Source organism: Parus major, chromosome 8 (genome assembly GCF_001522545.3).
Source record: "Parus major isolate Abel chromosome 8, Parus_major1.1, whole genome shotgun sequence".
Classification (NCBI taxonomy): Eukaryota; Metazoa; Chordata; class Aves; order Passeriformes; family Paridae; genus Parus; species Parus major.
This window is the reverse complement of record NC_031777.1, coordinates 23,976,813-24,001,984: the sequence shown is the minus strand read 5'-3', so window position 1 is coordinate 24,001,984 and position 25,172 is coordinate 23,976,813. Positions and strand designations below refer to the sequence as shown.

The following is a 25,172-nucleotide window of genomic DNA, read 5'->3' as shown; positions in this document are numbered from 1 at the left end:
GGGGGACATTTATCACGAGTGAGAGCACAATTACAGCGCAGTTAAACTCGCTGCAGTAAATCCCAGGGTTTGAAAAGAGAGCTAAATTTGTTGTTGCAGGTTTGGCTGCATGGCATGAGTCCTGCAGCCCTTGTGCAGTCTGGGAAGGAGACCTGGTGACGCTGCCTCTTTGCTCAGGGGTTGTGCTTGTTTATAACGCGCGACCGATTTTAATAAAAGGATGTGCTTTCAAAATGAACAGTTGTTTGCTTCTGCATCTGGGGCACAATTTAATGATCTCCATTTCTCTCTTTCCCCCCTCTGTCCCCTTTTCTGCTGCAGCAAACCTGCGTCCAGGGGCTGAACAGAAAGTGGTGTTCATCACTGCCCGGGTCCATCCTGGGGAAACGCCCTCTTCCTTCGTCTGCCAAGGTGAGCATCTGCACCGAGGGGGCAGGTCTGCTGGCATCTGAATTCCTGCTGATGGTGCATGTCTTTGGTGTGGATAGCTTTGGCTCTGAAAGGGTGACAGGTTTTTCCACAGCGAGGGTATCAGCAGAATGTCTCATCTGAAACGTTGAGGCCGCAGGAGTAGATTGTCTCCAAGTCTTGTGAATGTTTGCTGAACTTGGGCAGAATTGGGCTCTGAAGCTATTTGGGAAGAATGAGACAGTCACACTCATATACAATAGATTTGAGTAAAGGTCCTTTCCTTAGAGCTTTTCCAGCCCATTTTGCTGGAGTTTATTCTGTTAACTGCTTATTTTTTCCTTGCTGTGTACCATCTCCAGCTTCTTTTCCATCACAAAGCGGTGACCCTAGTTCCAGCTGAATTCTAAGAGGCCTCTCTTTGTCTGAAGCTGCTGCTCTGAGGAACACAGCTCCCAGTGGCTGACAGCTGTTTCCTGCACAAAGCATTCCTGCTAAAAATAGAAAGCAAATTGCCCAGCTTGTATTTATAAAGAGTTGTAAATCTCAGGCTTGTGGGTACAAATAAATAAATAACCCTGGCACGCCTTCATATAATTTCATTGTATAGGTCTGAAATATCGTACTTACGCATGTGACTGTCTGCAGCAGTAAAGTGTTGATGGTGTAAATCAAAGCAGCTCCCCTGGAGCCAGGGCAATTTGGTAATTCACTGCAGCAGCTTGGACCTGGCCCTGCTGAGCCGATGAGTTGCATCAATCAAGCATATGCAGAGTTTATTGCGTTGTCTGCTCACGGTGCCGCAGACTCCGCTGCCATTGGCCCTGCTGGTACCCAAAGACCTCGGTGGGGAGGGTCTGGCACGTGTTCACGGTCTTCTCTGAGTGCTCCTCATCCTGGCAAGGTGCTGTGCCTGGCATCTCTCTGAGGCAAAAGGTCAGCAGCTGCCCCTTCTGCCTCCCCAGCCCCGTGGGCTTGCAGGACGCTCTCCTTGCTGGCCTGGAGGAGCAAAGGTAAAACCCTTCCTCTAATAAAACAATGCTTCAGACTGAGAGCAGGAAAACTCAGCGAGTTTCCCATCTCCTGCCGTGCCACAGTCAATGCAGGGCATTATAGCACACATGATGTTTGTTAATGAATATGGATTTTTAATTGGCTGCTTTGATTCTGTTTGTGGCTGCTGGCATAGCCCTGTGAAATGAAAGCTGAGGCATGCTGCTGAGGTGGTGCTTTGTAAATGATGTTATTTTATTTTGATAAGGGAGAGTTTATTCAAAAGGGAAATAATCAAAAAAAGGGAAAAAAAAAAGATGTGTAAAAGCGTGTGGCATGCTCAGCATGATGAAACAGCTAGAGAGAAGTCACGCTCTGATTGTCTCACAGAAACTTTGTGCTTTGTAAGAGAAAAAAACAACAAAGAACCCCCCACACCCAAAAAAAACAACAACAAAAAGGCAGGAAATATAAGAAAAATAACAAGGAGATATCAAGGTATCAGTTTTGGAGAAGCACATGAGAAACTTGCTGTGGCTGCACTCAGGGATCCTCCTGTGGATCCACAGGCACTGGACTCTGCGCTGAGCCCTGCCCCGTGCAGGCAGAGCTGCCTCGTGTGCAGAATTAGCATCCAGACAAGCAGAAATGTCAAACATTTCAAGGCTGTTGCAGCATTGTTTCCAGCGCTGCCAAATGTGAAATTGGGTGCTTGCTCCATCTTTGGAAACTTTAGTGTGGGAGGATCAAAAGAAGGGATAAAAAAGATTCCTCTGGCATTCAGGTTGAGGGCACACTTAGGAATTTTATTTCTGGAGTCTCAGGAAGCTTTTTGGCATAGTTAGGTGTTGCAGATTTTATATCCAGATGCCAACTCAGTGCATATGGAACGTGTCAGGATTATTTTTTTTTTCTTGGTGGAGAGATTTCTTCTTGAACATTTGATGATGCTTACCACCTGGAGTATTAAGATCTGGAAACTGATCCCAGAGATTCCCCAGGAGCAAGCAGCATCTCGTGGATGGAAGACCAGAACTGTGACTGCCCAAGCTTGGAGAACCATTCCATAGGGGAATAGAGAATGAGCTAAAAGCTTTATATTTTTTTATTTCTTACTTTTTCCTGTTGATTTTTGGTTTTATTCAGTTCAGCCCTTGTCTTCTTTAAAGCCTGAAGATAGTATTTGACTCATTACTCATTTTTTCTAGCTGTCTTTGAGCTGGCCAGTTTCCTCTCCTGCCTTGTCTCTGCTGAGGATTTTTAGTGTATATTCCAAACAGGAGCTTCCTGGGGCCTGACTGAAGCTACCTATTACAGCCCTCATTGTTTTGGGGTTTTTTTTGACTAGTCAAGTTTTCTAGCTTTAATACATCAGGAGATGCTCATTCCTGTGTTTTCATCCTTTGTCCTCCACTTTACCCACATAGTATGAATAAGTAAGGGTTTTATGTTCCTGTGGGGAAAAAAAAAACTTGTCATCTCTCTGTTCAAAATTGTTTCTCTGTCATGCTTCTTCATATTCTACTATGAAGAATCCACTGAAAAGTGAATTTTGGATACAAATGCCCTCCATTCCTGCAAATGTGCAAGTATTTTAAACTTGGATGTATATTTCTGTCACCTTCCAACTGTGGAGTGCTTGCAGCAGTAGCCAGACCTCCCTAGAATCATCAGGCATCTCATCCAGCAGTTACAAACAAATGCTGTAATATTTCACACATGCTGCAGCTGCCGAGCTGCAGTTCAGTTCCTTAAAAGGCAGACAAAACCCTGGAGGGCCTCTTCATAAAAAGATGGATTAAGAGCCTTTTGTTTCTGTTTTGGTCTTTGAAGAGTTAGTACAATGGTTAGCCTTTTTAGGAAGTTTTCCTGGTGGTTCTTAACTGCTTGTGGTGGAGCTCAGGGCTGGGAATGGAGGCCCAGTCATCAGAGAGTATATTCAGAATATTCACATGAGTACCTTTCACATCCAAAGGTAGGGTGGTGTTCTCCTTAGATGGTGATGGTCACCATGAGCATTGATGTCTGTACCACTTTTAGGGATGAATAAGTAGGAGTAAGGCCCAAGATTAAGAAGATTTGTTTTCACTTTGCTCTTACAGACCATTTTTTAACCAACTGGGATCACTGCTGCTCCTGGAGGGCCTTTGTAGTGAGCACAAAGAAGTGCAAATTCATCTCACAGCCTGAACTCATCTCTCTTGGGCTGTTCAAATTTCTGAGGGGCTTTTCTGAAGTTGTGGGTTTAGATTATTTGCCTTTCTTAGATATTTTTCCTCATTTTTCTCCCCCACAGTATTTTAATTTAAGCAAATGTGTGCTGTTTTCTCTTCCATACCTGACTGTAAGGGCAGATTAACTCTTACAGATGTCAGGTAACACTGTGCACTAATGTGTGTAAAATCTGTGCAAGCCCTTACCCTACAAACACTGGCCATAAGACACCTTTCAAAAAGCTTGGGTTTTATCCAAGATCTGGCAATAGAGTTATTTTTAGCCCCCAATATTCCCAGAGTCTTATTTTTTTCCATATGTTTCCTAGATTTTATTTTCTTTGTGGGATGAAAGCAGCTGTCCCTCACTATTCCCACACACAGAAAGCTGGATAAACACTCCTATGTTTCAGTTTATCCTGTATGCTCTGACTTTTGCCAGCAGTCAGGAAGTCCAAGGTTAAACATGTCTAGATGTACCAAGACATGTATTTCACTCATTGATTTAGCATGTTCTGTTATGTCATTTGTTGATTTGCCAGTGTGGCATCCACCATGCCATCTAAATGCAGAAATGAAAATTTCTAGCCTCTAATAGGGTTTTGCAGGCTGGGATGCCAGAATGGAAAACCCAGTGCAATACAGGAGGGAGAGAAATCCCACAGCTGGATTGGAAGTTGCTGAGTATCTCAGGCTCAGCAATTTGACCTGGAGCTGACCTTGAATCTTACAGGCTGAAAAGGGAACGGCCATTAAAAAGAAAATATAAGAAAAACAGACACCTGGGTCTCTTTTCCATAAGAAACAGAGCAAAAATTACTTTTTGATCAATCTTTTTTTTCTTTATAGCTGCTTAAAAGAATGCTCCCTCTTGCTTCACCTTATATCAGATGATATGAAATGAAGAAACAGATTACACTGGGCAAAGTCTGTTGATTTTCTGCTTGCATTCTTTGTCTGGTTTTTTTAACCCTCACCCACTTGCTAGCAGAGGGTAAGGGAAAAACATCTGAAAATTTGTATAAAAAAAATTGATTTTAAGTTTAAAGATTGGAATAGAAGGCAGCAGACTGCCCAAAAACAAGTCTCCCAGCAGCTGTCTCTCAAGTTCTGCTGTTGCACTATAACTCTGGGCTAGTGGGTAATTGAACTTGCTCTCTGTGTCACCAGGATGCTGCAGGTGCTATAAAGGATTTAAGTCCTACAGATTCCAAAGTGGCCTCTTAAAGCTGTTTTTTAGTTTGTTTTATGGAGGCAGTGCCTTCAAATTCTTTGAATTTGATCCTGCATGAAACCCGAAGGAGTTAGCAGGAGAGCTAAAATAGAATAAATGTGGCTTGGGTGGGGTATTTGTTGTTGTGTTATGGGGGTTCTTTGGTTTATTTTGTTATTTGTTTGGGATTTTTGTTTTTTATTTCTTGTGGGAAACACAGTCATAAGTGTGCGAAGTGTCCTCTTGAATCTTGTTTCTTCTACTTGGAATTTTACCCAGACTGTGTTTTCTTATGAAGAAAGAGGAAGAATAAACTGTCAGGGTTAGAAACTGTTTTTCTGTTTCTTTTATTAAGCATAAGTCTTTTGAGCTTTAGGACTTAAGTGATAGTAACTGGAGGCCAGGACATGTTTTACATGCAAGTGTAAATGCAGCCTTTACACGTGAAAATAACCTTTCTGAAGTAGCAGAGGTGATGACCTTGCTTAGCTCTCTCCAGGGTATAAACTTCTCCCAAGGGAAAGGAGCCGAGTTCTGTAGCCATTGGTATAAGATGCTTTTAGTAACAGCAGCTGTCCTGGAGAAAAAAGCACTGCACCTAGAAATTCCTGTGGAGGTAATGACTGGGTCCTCAGAAGCTTGGGGACATCATCTGCCAGATTTCCTTTCAGGCTGAATGTGCATCTGAATAAATGTATGGCTTGCATCTCACTTTATCTGTTTTATTCTTCTGTCTAGCAAGCCAATTCATCTTCGTTTCCAAGCTAAGTTTTCTACCAGAGGAGGAAACAAAATACGATTCCATGGGGAATAGGAATCCTATAAATGCCTGTTTGTTATATTACTGTCAAGTCTCACTTCTGTCTTTGCTGCCAAATGAAAGAGAATGGAAGCAAACACTTATGCTGTCCTGGCTACTTCTAGACTCCATATGTATAAAGGCTTAGTCTGCAATTCCTCTCTGGATGTGTTTGTAAGGCATCTCTGGGTGCAGGAGGGGGTTTGCCATGGCCATGAAACCAAGGAATAAAAGCTCTCTGGTTCAGGAATGTCTTTTTTGGGGCCCTTTTCCAGTGCTTCTGGGAAAATGTTTCTTTGTGGGCAGCATTGCTAAGACTGGAGAGAACTGAGTAACACAGAAGCTCTCCTTGAAGGATATTTTTTATATTTTTTATGAAGACACAAAGCTTCCATTCCCTTTCAGTACTGACTGTATCCTATGCAAATCTTTTCTGGCTGCAGTCCAGAGGAAAGTGCATCCCCTGGAGTTCCACCCTAGAGGTGACTGCTCTTGGCCAAAAGAAGAGCAGAATCTTTCCATAAAGTGAATGGTGTTCTGCATCCAGACAAGGACGTGCACAAGTTGTGTCAGGAGAGTTTGGGAACACTCCTGTGCTTTCAGGAGCAGCTCAGCACTTAGCAGCAATGAGGGAACGTGGTGAGCAGGAGCTGCAGTTCATGGTCTCTTTTACAGGAGTTCAGGAAACCAAATGATGAGAAGCAAACAAAGGCAACAGAATTCAACAGCCCAACCATGAAATGAGCTGCAGGGCTCTCTTAAAGTTCTTAACTTGCATTCATCCTTCCCACCAAGATTTTTTTTTTCCTTAAGTGCATAGTTCCTAAGCTTTAATACAAAGGGAAACACACTCTCCCTGACTTCTAAAGCAACATGAAAAACACTATTGTCTGTCCCTTGTAAATCTCCTGGATGAGATTTTAGTGTGAAGTATCCCAGGAGAGAGAAAGGTTGTTCTGAGAATAATAAAGCATCCATATTGGAGTAATGGAAATAAAAGCTCCTTTTAAAGCCGTGTTGATGTAAACAGACTGTTAGAGGAATTCCTGCTACCCAGTGTGGCATTGGCTGTTACAGGATACCAAGGCTTTGAATCAATTCACTGTGGTGTCAGGCAGGTATGAGAGGTTATACACTTGGGTTCCTGGGCTTATAATGAGTTTAAATTTCTCTGGCTGCAGTGTTATGTGATTCACTCCATCACAACACGTGTTTTCTGGAGCTCCTGCAGAGAAGAGAAGGTGTGATGGTGGCAGGGTGTGGAGGGGAGCTGTGCATGGGCTGGGTGCTGCTGTTTGCAGCAGCAGAGAAATCCCGAGGGCTCTGGAGACCTGAGCTGTCCCCAGGGCAGGAGCTGTGTTATCTGTGGCTGACACATCTCTCCCCACCAACAGCAGAGGTTGCTGTCCCACCTCTTCCATTCAGTCTGCAGCAGCAGGAACAGAAAGCTGGTCTGGTCAGGCAGGCTCACCCCTCTCCAGCCCTGTCCTGTGTGCTCACCTTTCTGCTCCCAGTAACTCCTCAGCCCTGGGACAGCAAGGTCAGCTTTGCCTGCACAGCTAAGAAATGTCAAGTGGCTTTGTTTGATTCTGTTTGCCCTTTGCCCAGAGCACACCTTTGACTACCTCTGCTTAACTAATCCTCTTTACAGTAATCACCGAGCTAAAGGAGCCCTTGGTCTTCAAGGGGGAGAATTGAGAAGGGCTTCACTGTACAACAGCAGGCAAATTTGTTTTGTCTCCATGTGAGATTGCCCAATTAATCTCTTCAGCATCCTGGTTTTGCAATGTTTCTTGACTGCTCGTACTTTTGGATAACATTGGCTTAAAGATCATTTCCTCCCAGCCCTTCCAACCTCCCTCTAGGGCAGAGCACATCATATTTGTACACACTGTGGCACTTTGCTGATGTCTGAGGATAAGAAAAAGAGAAAATACTGATTCACCTGGACATCATGATCACTTGCCTTTCCTTAATATGGCCTGTTTTTCCCACTAAAAATTGCAGCCTGAGTGGATTCTGAAGGTGCTTATCCATGTCTGCCCAGTTATCCGGGTCATTTTTTGTGTTTATTGCTCTGCATGGCCATGGGCAGTAAGTCCTACACTTTTGGGGAGCAGTTTTACCCCCAGGTACCAGATCTTCTCTGGGCCAAGGCAGGAAATAAATATGCAAAACTCAGGACAAAGATACAAAAACCACAGGAAGTTTGGGGTTGTCTTTAGATCTCATTTGCATGGTTCTGTTGTTAATGGCAAAGAAAGGGCTCTGATAAGTGACCATCATTGCCATCAAGGAATCAAAGTTGAGATGAGGCCTTTCAGTCAGTGCAGCAATGTGTGAGAGCTGTGCTGATCAAGCTGCAGGTCAGAATTCACAATTAGGGATCTCTTCTAGCTTTTATAATTTAAGCCCTTTCCATTCTCCTTCAGCAGTGCCCCAGCTCTTCCTCACAACTGATATTAATCTTGCTGGTCTATTGTTTCCAGCTTTGTCTTCTGACCCTTTGTTCTTTGCCTGCCCTGCCTGGGTTCAGCTGAATTGATTTTTTTTTTTGTTTTCATTTTGTTTTCAGCCCTTTAGTCTCCGAGGTGCCCTGCACTTACCTTCCTGCTCCTTCTGCTCTGCTCTCAGGAGCCAGCATTCATGAGCGACTGGGACTTGGCCGCTGCAAACTTTGCTTTGACACGAGGGCACTCGGATTAAATTTTCCCTCTGCCCCTGCACAGATTGCTCACATGCTGCACTGTGTACATGTTTATAAGATCCACATCACCCTGACTTCTCCAGCTTACAGAGAAAAGGGTGCAAAGCTTGTTTGGAGGGCAAGAAGAAGGGATTTGGGATGAAAACAGGCTTCTGCCCCAGACAGCAGCCCTGCAGAGAATGGCACTGCTCTTTCGGTGCAGTCTGGCTCCTCTGCACTCTGAGGATGGAAAGGGTGATGGGGCACATTCATTACCAGTTCTGCTTGATTTAAGAGTTAAATAAATAAGTTAAGCTCAATTTATTTCTAAGAAGAAATGTAGTCACAAATTGTTTTGCTGGGACCCTAATGCACGGCAAACTTTTATTGAACACTTTGTAGGCAGGAAGGGTTAATTTAGGGGAGTTTTGAAGAGTGGCAAAGAGCTCTCTAGGAAGTTGCTCTCACCAGGAAGTTTGGTTTCTTAGTGACTGATATCACCCCAAAGTGGTTATTTCCAGATGTGCCCTATAGTGTTAGTTCAAGGGTCAAATTACTTATCACATGTTCAGCAAATGGTGACACACTCCTGGTTTCTGTGCTCTGACTTGGAGGTTATGGTTTTAGTCTTTGCAGCTGCTAAATGTAAAAGATAATTGGAGACAGATGAAAAATAATTAATTTGCATTTTTTTTCCTAATGACACAGGTTTTCAAAGAGTGCTTTACTATAAATTTCATACAAACTCACGTATTTTTTTCCTATTTTCCCTTTCTCTTTTTTCTTGTTTCTCTACTTTTTTGTCACTTTATCACTGATGGAGAAAAAAGGTGGTGGGGAAGGGAAAGAACAAAGAAAGGCAAAGATCTGTGGTCAGTTAAAAGAGGAGGAAAGGAGAAGTCTGTAGGTCTTCTTATGTGAAATTTTGTTAGAAATTATCACAGTTTACTTTATTTCAGCCAGTGGTACAGTGAGTGGGCAAAACATTAAAAATATGGGTGTGCTTTATTATTTATTATTGACAAGCATAAGCCAAACCTTTGGGAGACTACAGAACAGGTGTGACACAGACCATGACAACAGAGCAAGCTCTGCTTCACCTGTCAGAGATCAAGAGTAGAGCTGAAAAATGCTGTGACCCAGCCTTGGCCCAGGTGCCATCTTTCAAAAGCTGTGTGTGTCCCTCATTCCTTGGGAGAAGCAGGGAACAGAGCTGGAGTTGCACCCCTAATTCCCTGCAGGAGGGAGCCTGCCCTGGAGACACAGCAGATCACTGGGATCTCAGTTTGCCCAGAGGGATCTGTGGCACCTCTCCCTTCTGAAGTCTGGCTCCTTCATGCAGTAAATGGGGCTGTTTATTAAAGTTAAGTCTACCTTTAAGATTTTAAAATTCAATCTGACTGTTAAAGGTAGAAAGTCAGACAGTCCTCACCCCTGGTTACGTGTCAACTCTGATTCTTCTTCCTGGCAATGTTCCTAATTGCCAAGGGTATGAGGGAAATAGCACCTTGACATCAGCTGGTGTGGTCACAGTGCTGCCAGAGTTTAAACCCATCATTGCAAAGTGCTTGGGGACAGCTTCTATCTGGGGCTTGCTGGCACTTGAGATTTCATTTGCATCTGAGGCAGACTGTGAATGTGGTGTGCAATAGAACATTTCTACAGCAATTCTTATTCTGGAACAGGAGCATCTTATGCCTTCTTAGTTTAACATGTTTCAAAGTTGCTTTTGCTATAAGACTGTCTCCAAACAGAATTCTTTAGGAGATGGTGAGGTTTTTTAGCTGTTTCTTCCTAAAACAGCAACAACAAATCCCCTCAATCCTTGGAGGTCTCCTGAAATTTATGTTTTTCTGACTTTTCTCCCTCATGCTCCTCAGATGAAAACATGTACTTTTATAGTCTTTTGGAGAATTTCACTTCTTCACAAGGAGAGATGTCAGTTGCTTGTGATGGTCCTACTCATGTGAAGAAATTTTGCTGATTATTCCCTTTCCAGTGCTAATTACCATCACCTTTAGGATCTACAACACATCTTCATTTTCACAGCAAAATTTTCTCTGGAGTGGAGGTAGGGGCTTATGCCATATTCTGCTGCTTAACAGCCAGGAGCACATCTGCACTGACAGAGAGTGACCTTAATTTATTTCTGTGGAGCTTTTTCTTGCCTGGATGTCATGCAGCGTAAATAAAAGAACAGATCCATCTCCACTGACGACGGGCAGAGCAGAGCTTTTGCAATTTCCTTCTTCATGTAGAGACATGGCCATTTTTTTTATTCTTCTATAAGACAAAAAAATAAACCACAGGGAAAAAAGCTTTTTCCTGCTGGAGCCTAGTGCAAGCAGCTATCCAACAAGTCCCCTCCAGTACCACTGAAGGCGACTTGCAGATACACAACTTTCATCTCTGAGTCAAGGGGAGGAAGTTCAGAGGCAGCCAGCATTTTCTTGGCCATCAGATCTTCTCTGAGGATTAGNTTTTTTTTTTTTTTTTTCTCTTTTTTTTTCTTTTCCGTTTAACTCGTTTCGACTCCCCATTTCACTTCACCTCCCTCTACTCCCCCCTCCTGCGCTACACCCCTCTCTAAACTCCTCCCATGATGATGGCTCCCTGCTCGAAAAGCGGGCGAAGGAAAATTGGCGGCGGGGGATGGGGACGGGGGGGATCGTCGTCTCTGCCCTCCCACTGTCTGGTCCCGGGGAGCACCGCCGCCAGACGGGCGTGGAGAGCGGCCAATCGCAGGGCGCTCCCCTGCTTTCAAATAAAGCCTTGACGACAACTCCTTGCCCCCCCCTTCCCCCCCACCCCTCCAAACACGCCACCTCCCGCTCCGTTTGGGGACTCGTTTGGGTTTTTTTCTTGTTCTTCGGTTGCTCTCGGACCTCATTAACCCCGACGGGAAGGGGGCCTGCGGCGGCCCGCAGCGCTGCGCTGGCACTTTGAGAGGCGGCTAGCGGATCGCTGACGCTTTAAAAGCGCGGGCCAGCGTTGGCCCGGGCGAGAAGCATTTCTCGTCACATGGCCATTTGAACGGGACGCGGGAGCGCTGCGTAGCGAAGCGGCGGCGGGGGGGGAGAGAAAAGGAAAGAGGATCTCGATTGCCCCGCGCTGGTCACCGAAACGGGTAAGGAACGGCTCCCCGCCCAGCCCCCGGGCCTTCTCCCAGCCGGGCTCCGCGGTGTGGGACCTCTTCGCTTTCCTTTTGAAGGGCGAGGCTTTAGAGGGGAGCGGGGGAGCAGCGGAGGGCCGCTCAGAAGCCCCAGTCAACCTGCTGGCGCTCTCCTGCCGTCCTGGCTCTCAGCCAGTGCTGAGCCAGCTCTGCCGCCGAGCGCAGCATCTCTGGGCGGTGAAGTGGGTTACGGCTACCTCCCCATCCCAGCCCCTACCCCAAAAATCCTACCTGCTCTGCCTCCTCCCGGGTGCGGGGTACCACCGTGCGAGGGGTGAGAAGAAGGATGGGCAGGCAGAGCGTCGTTTTTGCTGGCACGTCTTCATCCTCCCCGGGCGCTGCGGGGCCCGGCTCGGCTGGAGGAGGCTGGGAGAGAGGGTCAGGGCAGCTCCGGGACTGGGGGAGCCGCGGGAAAGCACCGGGAGGGGACGCAGAGAGTAGTAGTAGTAATCCTTGGGAGGGAGCCAGTAATTGTTTCTTTTCAAGTCCAATTTCAAGCCTGGGAAACTGGGTGAGTAAAACCGGCCATTTCGAAATGAAACCACCTTTCGAGAGAAGCTTTTTTCTTTTTTCTTTTTTTTTTTTTTTCTTCTCCCCAGAAACAGTACAGGTGTTACATACAGTCCCTGCTTTATTTGCCTGTCAAAAGTGAAGCTGCAGACTTTGCTGTGCAGATGGATTTCCATGTTTCATTTCAGTTTTAACTATCCTTTGACACTAGAGCAGCTCAGCCTCTACTACCTTGACACCATCTGTCTAGGGGAAAATGGATACAGGTCTACTTTGGTCTGGTTTTGCTCATGTGGTACTTTTGAGTGTCTTTGAGGGGCAAAACCAGAGCAGGCAGGAAGCTCCCACTGGCTTCAGGGGACAGGAAGCCCCTCTGGAGAAACTGATGCCACTCTTGACTTTCTCATGCCCAGAAGGTAAAACAGAGAGTGTAAAACAGCTCTTCACGAGCAGGATTCTCTCCCTCTGATTCTGGAGTCTGATGGTTGTCCCTTTTAGAGCTGCTGCCTTACTGGAGGTACCAGCCTTGCAAAGTGCCCTGCTTTGCCACTGGAGCCTCCCTGGAAAGAGGTGAAACTGCCTTGTACCTTTTCAGTCTATTTGAATGGAAGGACAGGAAAATCCTATAAAAGTGAAGCAGTATAACCTGCAAACCCAGTAAAGTGGAAATCAATGAAGCAGCCAAAAGGTGCCATTACAGCTGGCTTAGTGTACGTTCTCGTGCATCAAGACTTACAAAGCGATCTCTTCCTTCGTCCCTGCAGGGGAAATGAGGGCAAATGGATGTGCAGGTTCCTGCCAGGCCAAGCTGCCATTGTTTGGATCTGGGGAGTGTATGGATGTGCCACATGTGGATGGCAAAGCCACATCTCCAGCAGAAGTGAAGAGCTGGGGTTCAGCCCTGACGAGGGGACACCTCGGCTCTTCGCTTTAGCTGAGCGGATTGAAGTTCTGAGCTGAAGCACAAGAAAGAGTTCCTTTCCCACATTCCAGTTTTGTTCTGGGTCCCATACCTGTGTCCTCTGGAGATCCAGAGGGCACCACATCCCCCATGGGGGCACCCAGCCTGCTCTTGCTCCTTCCCAGCAATGTGTGTTCCACGTTCATCCCGCAGAGGGTGGCACCAAGAGTCTGTCCAGCTGAGGAGCCCACTTGGGATGTGGCCAGTAGAAAATCCTCCACAGGTCATTGAAGATAAAGCCAAATTAAAGAGATACCCCAGTGCACTCTCCCATCACCCTAGAGATGAAGGGAACTGGAGAGGATAGGTGTGAACGAGTGATGTTCTGCAGGGCCCCTCTGCTCTGTGTGTGTGCCTGCCTGACTCAAACCTGTTGCCTCTGTTGCTTGGCTCAGCAACGTGTTTGCAGATGCTGGGAACCATTTTTAGGCTGTGTTTAAAAAGACATATTTTTCATTTCTTCCCCCACGTTATTTATGTGATGCCCTTTCCCTTTTTCACTGTGCATTAGATTTTCATATGTAAATGTATTCTCCGTCTGCCTCCAGAGAAATCCACCTTTTGCCTTCTTGGCTTACAACACATTCTTTGCTTGGGCTACTCTATCCATCCCCAGGCTTCTGCAGTTCTTGTTGGAGCACAGTTAATGCTGTGAGAGCTCGATGTGGCTGCTGCTTGTGTTTCCTGGGTCTGCAGAGCAGCACTCTGACAGGCCCAGGGGAGGTGCTGGGCAAAACTCGTCCAGCCCTCTGCTCCCAGTGCCCACCTTTGTTGAACCAAGCACACTGAAATCCCAAAGGTTCCTGATTCCCAAGGAAAGCCACCTGCTGCCAGGTTATGAAAGGGTAAGTCTGGCCATAAATAGGAAGTGCTCTGAGTCTGGGGAGACAATTCAACAAAAGGCTTCAAAGGAGAAGGTTCATCCTCTTTGCTTATTCCTTGCAACTCTTAGCAGTTTCCCAAGAAGAACTAAGTCTGCTTAGTCCTCCTTGTGTCCATCAAAGTTTATTTTTATCACTTTTATAGCTCTGCTGGGAATATTTTCCCTGGTGCAGGCAACTTTGGAAAATTTACACTTGTGGTGCAGTCTTCCTGCTGGCCCTGGAAAGGCTTCTGACCTCCACGTCTGCAGTTGTCATGATGGGGAAGAAAGCAGTCATCTTCCAGGCTCTAGGGAGCTCAGCCTGGTCCTGGGTAAAGCAGCAACACTCTAATAATGATGCAGTTTCTCTATTTCCCCTGCAAGCCCCTTACAGCTCTAAATAGCAAACTGGAGAATGAAGTGATTTTCTGTTTCTGGTTTTTGGTTTTTTTTACCTCCTTGTTGGTGCTGTGTGAGCTGTTGGTGGAGAGCTGAAACTCCCCTTCAGGGCCATGGAGAAAAGTCTGGTGTTTTGTGAGTTGCTAAGGATAGCAGGAAACAGTGTAGTGATGCCTGAGTTAATTCTGCCAGGGTACATGCCTGCTTGACTGGCTCATGCATTCTGGATTTTACTCCCCTGGTGTTTATTTTTCTCCTCTTTGCAATCAAACCTCTGTTCTGGGTTCTCTCTTGTCTTGCACATCAGGGAAGGTGTAATCTTCTGCAAATTCCTGTTCAACTCTAAGGCTGAAATCCTAGCTGTATTTAACATTAGTTAATTCTGTAAAAATTGAGGGCCATAATGCAGTGAATATTTTTCAAGCTGACTGGGGGACTCACACTCATGGGAATGACAGACTTTGAATGATAATGACCAAGCACATCATATTCTGAGGTAACATCCTGAGAATGTTTCTGATAAATCCCAAGTAATTCATTAATGAAACAAGATCATCTGATCCTTGTAGTGTTTCTCCAGGAGCCCTTTTGTTTTTCCCCAGGAGGAAAAGAGGCATTATCCAGGGGCGATTGGTAGGCTCATTTTGATGCAGAGAGAACTCCAAACTCCTCACAGCATATTAAGAAAATTAAAGAAAGGAAAGCCAGCCAGCAAAGCCACCCACTCAGTCTGTGCTGTGCACTGAATTTAGGAACCCTGCAGGCAATCCTGCAGCAGCAGCTGTGTGCTCCTGCCAATAGCTCCCCTCTTTGTCAGCCTGACAGGTTCTTTCCATTCCACAGGTTCCACAGAACTGTTGCATCAGTTCCACTGGAGAACTGCACAACTTCCCCTGGGCCCAGGGAGATTAGTTTGTGCTTAAGCAAGAGATTTCAGCCTTTAGGGTAATTAAGGGGCTGAGATATGGGCTCCTCACTGGGCAAGAGACAGTCTGCTTCCCTCTGAGCAGGTTTGCACTTCTTACCAGGCAAATCCAGCCCTGGCCTCATTCTGCTCTTCTAAATTAGTCTACTCATTTGAAGCTTGTGGGCATCCCATGCTGCAAGGACCAGGAAAGGCAGATAAATGAATAATGGGAGGGATTAACCTGATGTTCCACCTGCGCTCGTGGTGCTGCTGGAGAGAGCACAAGTCCCCTGCACCCAGAGCTGCAGTGGGACGAGGGAAATGGTGCCATCATCACCCTACTGCTGCTCTGATCAAGTGCTCAAGCAGCTGCCACAAACACCCAAGCTGGAATCTAGTGGGATTTTTCTTTGTTCTGTGCATTTTTCTGAAGTCTGAAAAGATGCACAATCCAGTTCAATGGCACCCAAATGAGCCCTGAGGCCATAAGTTGCCACATCCAAAAAATAAGAAAAAGGGTCAAACTGTTTGGTTCCTTGGGGTTTCCAGCTGTTAAACTGCCAAAGCATCAGAGCAAGTCTTAAGGCATGTTTGAAGAGTTTTATCAGAACAAGACTACATGAATAAGACCTAGGCCATCTTTTGTAACAAGATCACCTGTGTGGTCTCATTATCTACTCTAATCTGTTTAGCAATGTTATTTTTTTTATTTTTTTTGGCTTTGCAGACAGGATGAGGCTTTGGGTAGAATAAAGTATCTAGAGAATTTTAAAGTAGGAACTAGATTTGTCCTCGCAAAATGCTTAATTGTCTTTTCTTTTTTTGTCTGACAATTTTAACAGGCAAAATTAAATGCCACATTTTACCCTCTCTGGGAAATTCTGTGAGGTTCTGAGAACCAGCTATGGTTTGTGGAACCCTTTGTGTGCTCCTTTCTGTGCTTACTTGTTTGGAAGAAAACCACAGAAGTGAGTGTCCCAGGGCAGCAATTCTGAACTGACCAGCAATGCTGGCTGTCTCTGTCACCAAAAGTTTTTCCATCTTGACCTCTACTGAGGGCTGATTCTCAAAATGTGCTTGTCTTTGGGGAAGAGTGGGGATGGACTGTCAGTGGAACAGATCTCACTGGTGACAGCTGAGTAAGAGCAGAAAAGTTTCAGAATTTTACTCAACACCTAGAATTTTGTGGCCACTTGCCATGTTTCCAGCTCCAGTCGGCTCCAGTGAGCTTTCCTGAGTTTGTTTGGAAAATCCATCTGCTGGTTTTGGCCCCAGCAATGCCAGTTTTGCTGCCCTGCAAATCTGGCCATTGCTATCTCAAGTTGTACACACTAAGACAGCAGACTCTGGGAGCAACTTGCCAAAAATCAGCAGTGCTAGAGACTAAGATCAGGCATTCTGGCTCCTGGTCCCACATCCCAGTCACTGGGAATGCCAACTTTAATTATGTTTTACTGGCAATGTATATCTATATCTTTTCAGCACTGAATTGGGATGCTGTGCTCCAGCCAAGCACCAGCAGCCGCCTATCCTTCAAAGCAGATGTGAATCTTTTTATGAGGAAAGAGCAACAGCTCATAAAAATACATAGGAAATCCCAAACACTCATCACTTAGCAACTTTCTACACTGAACTGATTGTACTTCTAGGCTGCTGATTTGTGACTGACTATTCCAGTCACATCCATTTCCCTGTGTATTCTCCCTGTTTGAAATGCATCTGGAGTGTCAGGGTCTGGAACTCTTTGGTGTTCTGAGGCCTTGTTTGCATGGTCTAAATGTAGAAGTCTCTCAAAAAATAGTAGGATAGTGGACATGAAAGGCTGTGGTGTAAATGTACCTCCTCTATGTGGAATATCCATAATAAATTTAAAGGTTTCCATCCGAGTCAGTTCTGTCCAATCAGCAGACACATTAAAATGGGAGAAAATATCTGCCTCATGGTATCATATGGTCCATTTTCTTACCCAGGAGTCCCAGAATGTTTTACTATTGCACAGTTTTCCCAAATCTACATTGAAGTTGCAGTCTTAACAGATGTCAAATGTCATTTGAGGCTCTGATGGCAGAAATGTCTCCTGTATCCTTACAAGGGTGTGAGCAGGATTTTTATTACTATATAATTCTGGAAAGCAGTTGAAATGTTTGGGTACCAGAGTGGTCAGAGCCATTTCATCACAGAGCTGTGCTGCAGCAGGCTCTCACTGTCCCCACACCCTGTGATTGCTGAGCTGTTTGGAGAGGGCTGTCACACACTTGTGGCCCTCCACCAGAGACTTCAGCCCCCTCAGTCAGAGCATTACACCCAAAAGAAGATACCTGGGAAGCCCAGAGGGGTGGAGGTATTGGCTGGGATGCCCTGACTCAGGTCAGCAAATGACAGAGAAGTTTCTCTCTCACGCTGACAGAGCCCAGCTGCGAGGTTCCTGACTGATGTTCCCACTGCTCCATGTGGATTTACATTCCAGCCACACCAAATTCCAGATTAATTATTTGTGAAACCCTGGGCTAACTGGAGGAGGGAGGGAGGGGATGGTCAGGAGCGATGGGTTTTTTAAATCTTCTTTAAATCAATTACTGCCTGTGCTTACCATGCACATTAAAACTGGGGAAAATCCACAGTGCCTTTCTCTGCCATTTGAAGTATTTGTTGCCAGTCATTCTCAAATCCTTTGCATGCAGCCCCTCCAGCAGAAGCATGGTTTTCTCTGGAGCTGACATTAGCACTCTTCCACCAGGCTGGCAAAATGCAGTGAGGATTGTGTTCCCTGGGAGACTGGCTGTTTTCCATTTATTTCACTGCTCTGGAAACAGGCCTAGCTGTAATGGCCTAACATATCTTAAAACAGGAGAATTACTAATTCAAGTCAGTGAGCATATTTTCATTTTAAAAGAGTAACAAATTAAATAAACTCCCTGCATTTTGCATTTGAGACCTCAGTGTTTCATCTGCTGTAATCTAATTCACCCATTCATTTCCTGCACATTCATTTTATCCCATTATTTGAGATTTCCTTTGCTTTTAATCCTGTGTTTTGAAGAGACCAAGAGTTACAGCAGAGAATAGATGAGAGACTAAACAGTAAATAAAAGAACAAACATGCTGTAATGTGGCTTGATGTGTTTCTAATCAATCTGCTTATTGCAGCTGGATCCTTAGTTAGGTGTGCAACTTTTCTGTTTCAGGTTGATTAGAATTTCTTAAAAAATAGGTGAAGTGGGGCTCTGGGCACAGTTCACCAGGTGCTAACTGTTGGTTTGGTTTTTTGGCTGTTTTTTTTTTTTTCTTACAATAGCAGTGTAAAAATGGTTTCAGGTTTAAAAAAACAGCTGAAATTATCATGGGGACCTACAGACTATTTTTGGGGTGCTTCTAACCAACCCAACTCATGCAACAAGATTGTACTTAGCACTGAACTATTTACCTGTCTAGCTGGGGACAAATTGCTGTGTGATCAAAAGGTTTGATACTCCAAGAGAATTAATCTGCCTTTCTGTTCCCTTTAGAAATAATGTAAACAAATGTCCTTCCTAGAGTTGACTCAGCTGTCTCAGTTGGCTCTGATGTGTTTTGTCACAGGCAATTTTTTAGTTGTTGTTTCCCTTGAGACCTTCCTGTCCACAGGAACCACCTGGGAAAATCGTTCACTTCTCTGCATTTTCAAAAAAAAATTTGATTGTTTTTCATCATGTGCCACCCTCAGGCCTGTGCAGGTCCCCTCTGAGCCTTTCCTGGGGGAAGTGTAAATGAAGTCTGGACATCAGCAGAGGAAGCAGGAGAAGAGCCTGACCTGAAAAGTGGGGCCTGATGGATGCTCACTCAGGTTTTGTGTCAGGTTTTGTCCTCCCTCTGAGAGCCAGCACCCGATTGCCTTGCACCAGGGTGTGCTGAGGATGGGGCTCATGGAAAACAAACTCTGCTCTGGAGCTTCCCATTCTCCACTGCAGAACCTTCTGAGAGAGAGGCATAGGCATGCAGATAAACACCTGGGCGTTTGGAAACTGGTGACATAATCCAGACATCAAATTTTCCTTCATCTAACACCGTAAGCAGGTGCCTGGTTATAGTTTTGCACTGCTTCTTCACCAGTCATATTAGCTCTTATAATTTTGATGAAATAAACCTTGGCTTTGCCATGGATTCCAAAGGGACCTTTTGGAAAAATAAAGCAACTTACTAATAAAGTATTCAAAATCTACAGATTATTTCTGGACTGATGTTAACATCACCCTTCTTCACCCCTTCCCCTGCCCAAGAAACTTGGTTCTAAAAGAGCGTGAAATACTGCAAACAAAACACACTGGAGTTTCTCAATCTGTTTTTCCACATTAGGAGGAGGAGCAGAACTGTAAGAAGGGGCAGAGTCAGCATCTGTGATGATCCTGTGCATATGGACCCCTCTGAGATGATCTTTTGTAGGAATAATTTTGGTGACAGCACGATGTTAGATCCTGTCAGTAACCTCACTATGAGTCAGCTCTGCTCATTTATCACCCTTCACATGCTTTCATATTTGTTCTTGCTGTTGTGCTGAATATTGAAGCACTTCAGACCAAGGCATTTCTGGACCATTTCAGCCTGTTGGGCTCTGCTGGGGGCTGCACTGAAGGAGCAGATCTGTGTTCTCTGGAGCCCACTCTGGCACAGCATTGCTGTGACCTGTGCTGGGCAGGCTTCCGTGGGGCTCTGACACCTCTCCCACCATGCTGGGGTGGAGAACAGGGTCCATCTGTCTTTTTCACGTTTTCTTTTGTTGTTTTGGGTGACTTTTTTTTTTTTTTTCCTGCAGTCCCATGAGACAGGACAAAGGCTGAACAGATGAGGGCCCTGTTGCTGAAGGAGAAACACTTCTCAGGCAAATGGTGGCACAGTGATGGCTTGTTGACATTTATTCTGTGTATTGTGCTTGTTTTTTTGGAGATAGAATATTGTAGCTATTGAAACTTAGCCATTGACACCTGTTTTAGGTTTGTTTATTTTTTTTTCTTCACTATCACATTAAAATAAACCTCTCCAAAAAGGCCCAACCCCATATTTTTGCTTTCTTACTCTCCACTGAAACATAACTATAATGTCATTCACATTGGATTTAGTCTCCTTTAACAGTACATTTCAATAGTTTCATGTGAGCATGAGCATTTGGGACTCTACATTTTATTTTCCAGTGAATAGATCCCATGGCTGTTAGAGCCCAATTGTCACATTCTCTTTAACCTGCAGGCTGTGCTGAGCTGATGGAGGATACCAGCAGCTACTCAGCATTAGGAGATGGGTCTGAAAACATAAATCACTTCTTTCTTGGCATGTACTAGATACAGTGCAGGGTATGTTTGCATTAGCAGTTGCCATATTGCATTAGGATCTGTGCTGATTAGATTTTCACTAATAGGAGCAGGGCAAATGTATTATATAGTTGCACAATTAAATATATTGTCAGACTGAGGGTGAAAGGATGGAGTAATTGAAAAAGCAGGGGATAAGGCTGGCTTTTCTTTGGAAGAAGCAAATGGAGAGGTCATGTTAGAGCCAGCAGGAAGTTTAAGCAGAGTTTAAGGAGGTTAGTTGAGGAAATGTCTTGACAGAACAGTGGAAATGACATGTTATGGAAGAGTGAATGATTAACTTGCTTGAGAAGAAGCAGCAGATAATTTGAGCTGGATTGGGCTGGGCAGAAATATGCCACAGCACCTAACATTGGAGCAGATGTGAGGTGCTGAGCTGCAAAAGGCAAGAGAAATTTGAAAAAGCGCATTCAGCCTTGAGAAAAAAGAAATGATAAGGAAATGACTCAGAGTAGAAGGGGTTTGGTCCAGATTTAGTGCAGTTTCAGTGAAACTGGGTTTACCAAGAAATCAGGTTTTTTAACAGTCTGACATTTTTAAGTCAATGTGGCTGAGTCTCTAATACTTGCAGTTGTGAGGATTGTTTTCCCTTCTCCTTGTTTTCAATTCTTTCTTCCCTTTCACTTGCAACTATGAAAAGCTCCTTGAAGACTTTGGTGGATTTTTAGTCGACTATGAATAAGCCTCTTCTTGTGTCATGGCTGAATGCTGATTTCTGAGCTGTTCTGGTTCCAGGCAGCATCTATAATTGCACATTATTATTTGGAATATAAAGATTTTAATTGCTTTCCAGAAAGCTTGAGAGGAAAATAATCCATATTGTTTTCCTTCTTCTAATTGGAGAACTTTTCCACACTGTAATGTGTCTCAGTAGGCCCATTCCATCACATTCTCTATTTCATTTTGAAGTCTCTTGAAGAGTTAATACTTTGTTATTTGGCTATTTTCCTTAATCTCCAGACACAGAGGTTTGTGTTTTTAAATAATGCTTGTCTTATTTTTCATAGCTGATGTGACTGATTCAGATTGGATTATTTCCTTTGACCCAAACTGAGGCTACAGTTCGAAGATCCAACCAATCTGTGGGCAGCCCTTTTTTTTCTTTAATAGCAGACTAATTGGCAGACCAATTAATCTGCTCATCTGTGAAAAGAAAATTTATGGCAATAAGTAGTTCTATTTCCAGAAGTCATTCTCTAAAGTAACATTACAGTGGCCTTGTTTACTTCATGCCCTGCAACACGATCCAGTGCTTCAACAGTAGCACAGGTCAATTAGTGGACAATTTAAGCAATTATTAGCCACTAACAAGGGTGACTGGCATCATTACCCTTCCTGTTTACCAGCAAACTGTTATTTTAATACAAAGATCAACAAATAAATTAGGGCATCTGTTGTATTGCCATGTCTGCCTTGAAGTAAATGATATTAAATGGGCTTTGGTCGCTGCCAAATTCTTAACCCCGGCCTAATGAGATACACTGATATGTCTCTTGCTGATTACAGAAGCTGTAAAATTTCGTTTGTATTGATTTATTAACAGGAGGACCAAGTTCTCGGCAAAGGTATTTTTTTTAATAGTATGATATCTGTGTTTTTATTTTAAACATTATTGATCCAGACCATTTCAGGCAGTCCAAAACTATTGGGTTCCTCTGAAAGACAAAGCTATTTCCTAGCTGTATTGATTATTTGGATACTTACAATAATTTTAGGGTGAGGTTTGCATATGTAAATGCATGCTTTTGTCTCATGCTTTTCCCATGCTCCTTAGAACTGCCTCTACTTCCAGGTTAGAATTCTGAGAGATATTTTTAACTCTTCCTTGGTGTTTTCACCATGGGGAAAGGCTTCTTCAGGCTTAACTGACTGTCTGCTAAGTAAGAAAATCAAGTAAATCTCCTTTTGATGGGTAACTTGGCTGGAGTAGATTGGGGAGCCTGGGGAAACGCTGGTCACGTCTGACGCCTCGCCCTGGGTGCCCAGGGCCAGGCTCCTTTAGTCGGGTGCAGGAGTGAATCAGGCACATCAGAGCCTCACCCACTGCATGTTTATGTGCAGCCTTCCACACCATTGCATGCTCTTTCTCAGGGAATAGCAATTGCCTGCTGAAGCTGAAAACTGCAGCTTCCAGTTGCCAAGATGCTCCTGCCAAGCTCTGTGAGCGAGGCTGCGTCCGTAACAGGGGCAAAATGAGCAGAACCTGGACAAGGCTCGTCTTTGGCACAGTGACAGCCACAGCACAGCCCTGAGAGCTGGGGCTCTTGTGTGTCCTCCTGAGAGAAAGCAGTCCTGCCAGCCCTGGGGTGCTGACAGTGCTCCCTGCTGCCTGGGGAGCTGTGGCATGTTCCTGCCTGGTGCGCTGCCAAGGCCTTTGGGGAGGCAATGATCCACACCGTGCACTATTTGTGCTGCTTTTGTTTCAGCCTGGAAGGTCTTATCCAAATTAGGATAAAACTTGTTCTGGACACACTGATTTCTGAACAGTTAACTCCTCCAAGTGTTTTAGAAAACACAAACTGATGTGATGTTTGAGTCTAGTTGAGTCGAGTTGCAAGCTCTTCTAAACTAAAACCGGCACAGAGTCTTGAGAAACCACGGGCTAAGTGAGGGGTTGTTTCCCTTTAAGTGATTTTGAGCCCTCCAGGTGTGAGTACTGTGGATTATGTTTCAGACACTGCCAGGAAACAGTCAGAGCAGCAGTTTAACATAGCTAAGCTTTTCGTGTTTGCATACAGTTAGGAAATCTGGTTGTTCAGGATCCAACTGTGTCCCTGTCATTCCTCCGTGTTCTTGCTGTTGGATAATGAACAAAAGTCACAACACCAGCCAAAAAGCAGATCGATGTTCGGTTTCCTTCATCTAGAGGAGGTAATTGCAGGAACATTTCCTGAGCAATATAATTATGTATATGCTAATTTGCCTCAGAAATTCAGGTTTAGTTTCTTCTCAGGTGGAAGACCTGGTTACAGAAAGTTCCTCTCTCCTCTGCAGGATTAGTCACTGAGACATGAAAAAATTGCTGATGTTTAGAGTCAACTACACCTTGATCATCTTAGACATTTCAGAAGCCTCATTTTTCTCCATGTGCCTCAGAAAATTATAATTTATTCCAACAGCAGCTAAGGCTCAGACTTTCTGCTATTTGAAATACAAAGTGGGCCTTAAGAAATTAGCTAAATGAAGGAGTTGTGCAGAATGTGAGATTTTGGTCTCATCATTAATGCATGTTTCAGCCAAGCTGTAAACAAATGCATTTAACCTAGCACAAACTTGGGGTTTAGGGGTTTTTTTTTAATACTTTGGTTGAATCACAAAAAATCAGGTCTGAAATGAGCTAGTTAGTCCAGGCCATCCCTTCTATCCTGAATTGTTGCTTGTTGTAGCTATTCCCTAAGGCTTTACCCTGTCCAGTGTTAAATGTTTCTGATGATAGGATTCCACTCTTACCCTGGAGAGACAATTCCACACTCTAATAGAGCTCACCATTACTGAAATTTTACTGATGAGCAGCTTTAATTTTTCTCTGCTTAATTTTATCCTGTTACTAGACCGTAGTGATTGATTTATTCTGGGGAAATTCAGTAAATGGTTCCTGCTTCACAGGATGGACCTTACAATAAATAGCAAATTGTCATGACCTATCTGTGGGTGTCCTGAGATTACACAGGAACTCAATTTATCTCAACATTAATTCCCTGGAAGCTATTTCTGTCAGGACCAACTCAGTGGAGGGATGAGCAGTGAATTGAGCTGCCAGATTCCTGTCTCCTGCCCTGGGCTGAGGCAATGCTCAGTGGCTCCCTGAGCACAGGGCCAAGAACAGGAGCTCCTGCAGGCTCTGGTGCTGTGATGTGCCCAAAGGAAGGGCATTTAGGATCTGCTTCCCCATCACTTGTCTGGGCTCCAAGTTAAAGGAGCTGATGAGGTGCAGTTACTCCTGGTTTCTGTGAGTGTAAAAGAAGTGAGGAATATGCCGCATAAATTCCAGTCCACCACTGGCACAGTATTCCTGTGCCCAATGCACATATTAGGCAGCCCTTCCATTTTTTGTGAGGCATTTTACACCTCTTTATACATGCAGATGATCTGAAATCTGTGTTCATATGTCACAGGTAGGTCTGGGTGTATGCTGAAATGAATTTGAGATGGCTCAACTCAACAAATTCCCACTCACAAGGTGAGCTGTTCTGTGAGCCCTACGCAGGGTGGCTGTGAGGGGTGTCTTCATTTCTCCTCTGAGGAGCAGAAAGGTTTTGTTACTGTGGCTCAGCTGATGAGCATTAACTTCTCCCTCTGTGGAAACTTGACAGTGTCTGGCAATGCAGCTGTGAGGGACTTGTATTATGAGGACAGATTAAGGGATTTCTCCTTAAAGTTCTTGGAGTTTTAAGCAGGTGGCAGGTGGTACATGAGTGCAAGTGGCTTGTTCTGTTGGAAGCTGAAGCAGTGCCAGGAACCAGGAGGAATCATCATTCTGATCTTTTATGTGTGAAATTTCAGGTAGATATCTGGAACTCATTGATGTCATAGATCCCTTTCTTCAAACTCTTTTTTTTTAATTTTTTTCCCAGGTATAATTGATTTCCTTGTCAGCCACCATCCAATTGCAAAAGTACTGAGGGACCACCTGGTCTTCAAGATTGCTCCCATGCTCAATCCTGATGGAGTTTACCTAGGAAATTACAGGTATGGTGTGGGGAATGA

The 25,172-nt window shown here is 44.5% G+C and overlaps 1 protein-coding gene across 1 annotated transcript in view; it reads left to right on the top strand.

Moving 5' to 3' along the window:
* The window catches only part of LOC107208051 (BEN domain-containing protein 5), an 880,445-nt gene that overhangs the window by 673,778 nt on the left and 181,495 nt on the right, over window positions 1-25,172 (top strand). Inside the window, exons 7-8 of the mRNA XM_015635922.3 lie at window positions 322-411; window positions 25,040-25,154. Of these exons, the coding sequence (XP_015491408.1) occupies window positions 322-411; window positions 25,040-25,154 (205 nt within the window). The remainder of the gene's footprint in view (window positions 1-321; window positions 412-25,039; window positions 25,155-25,172) is intronic.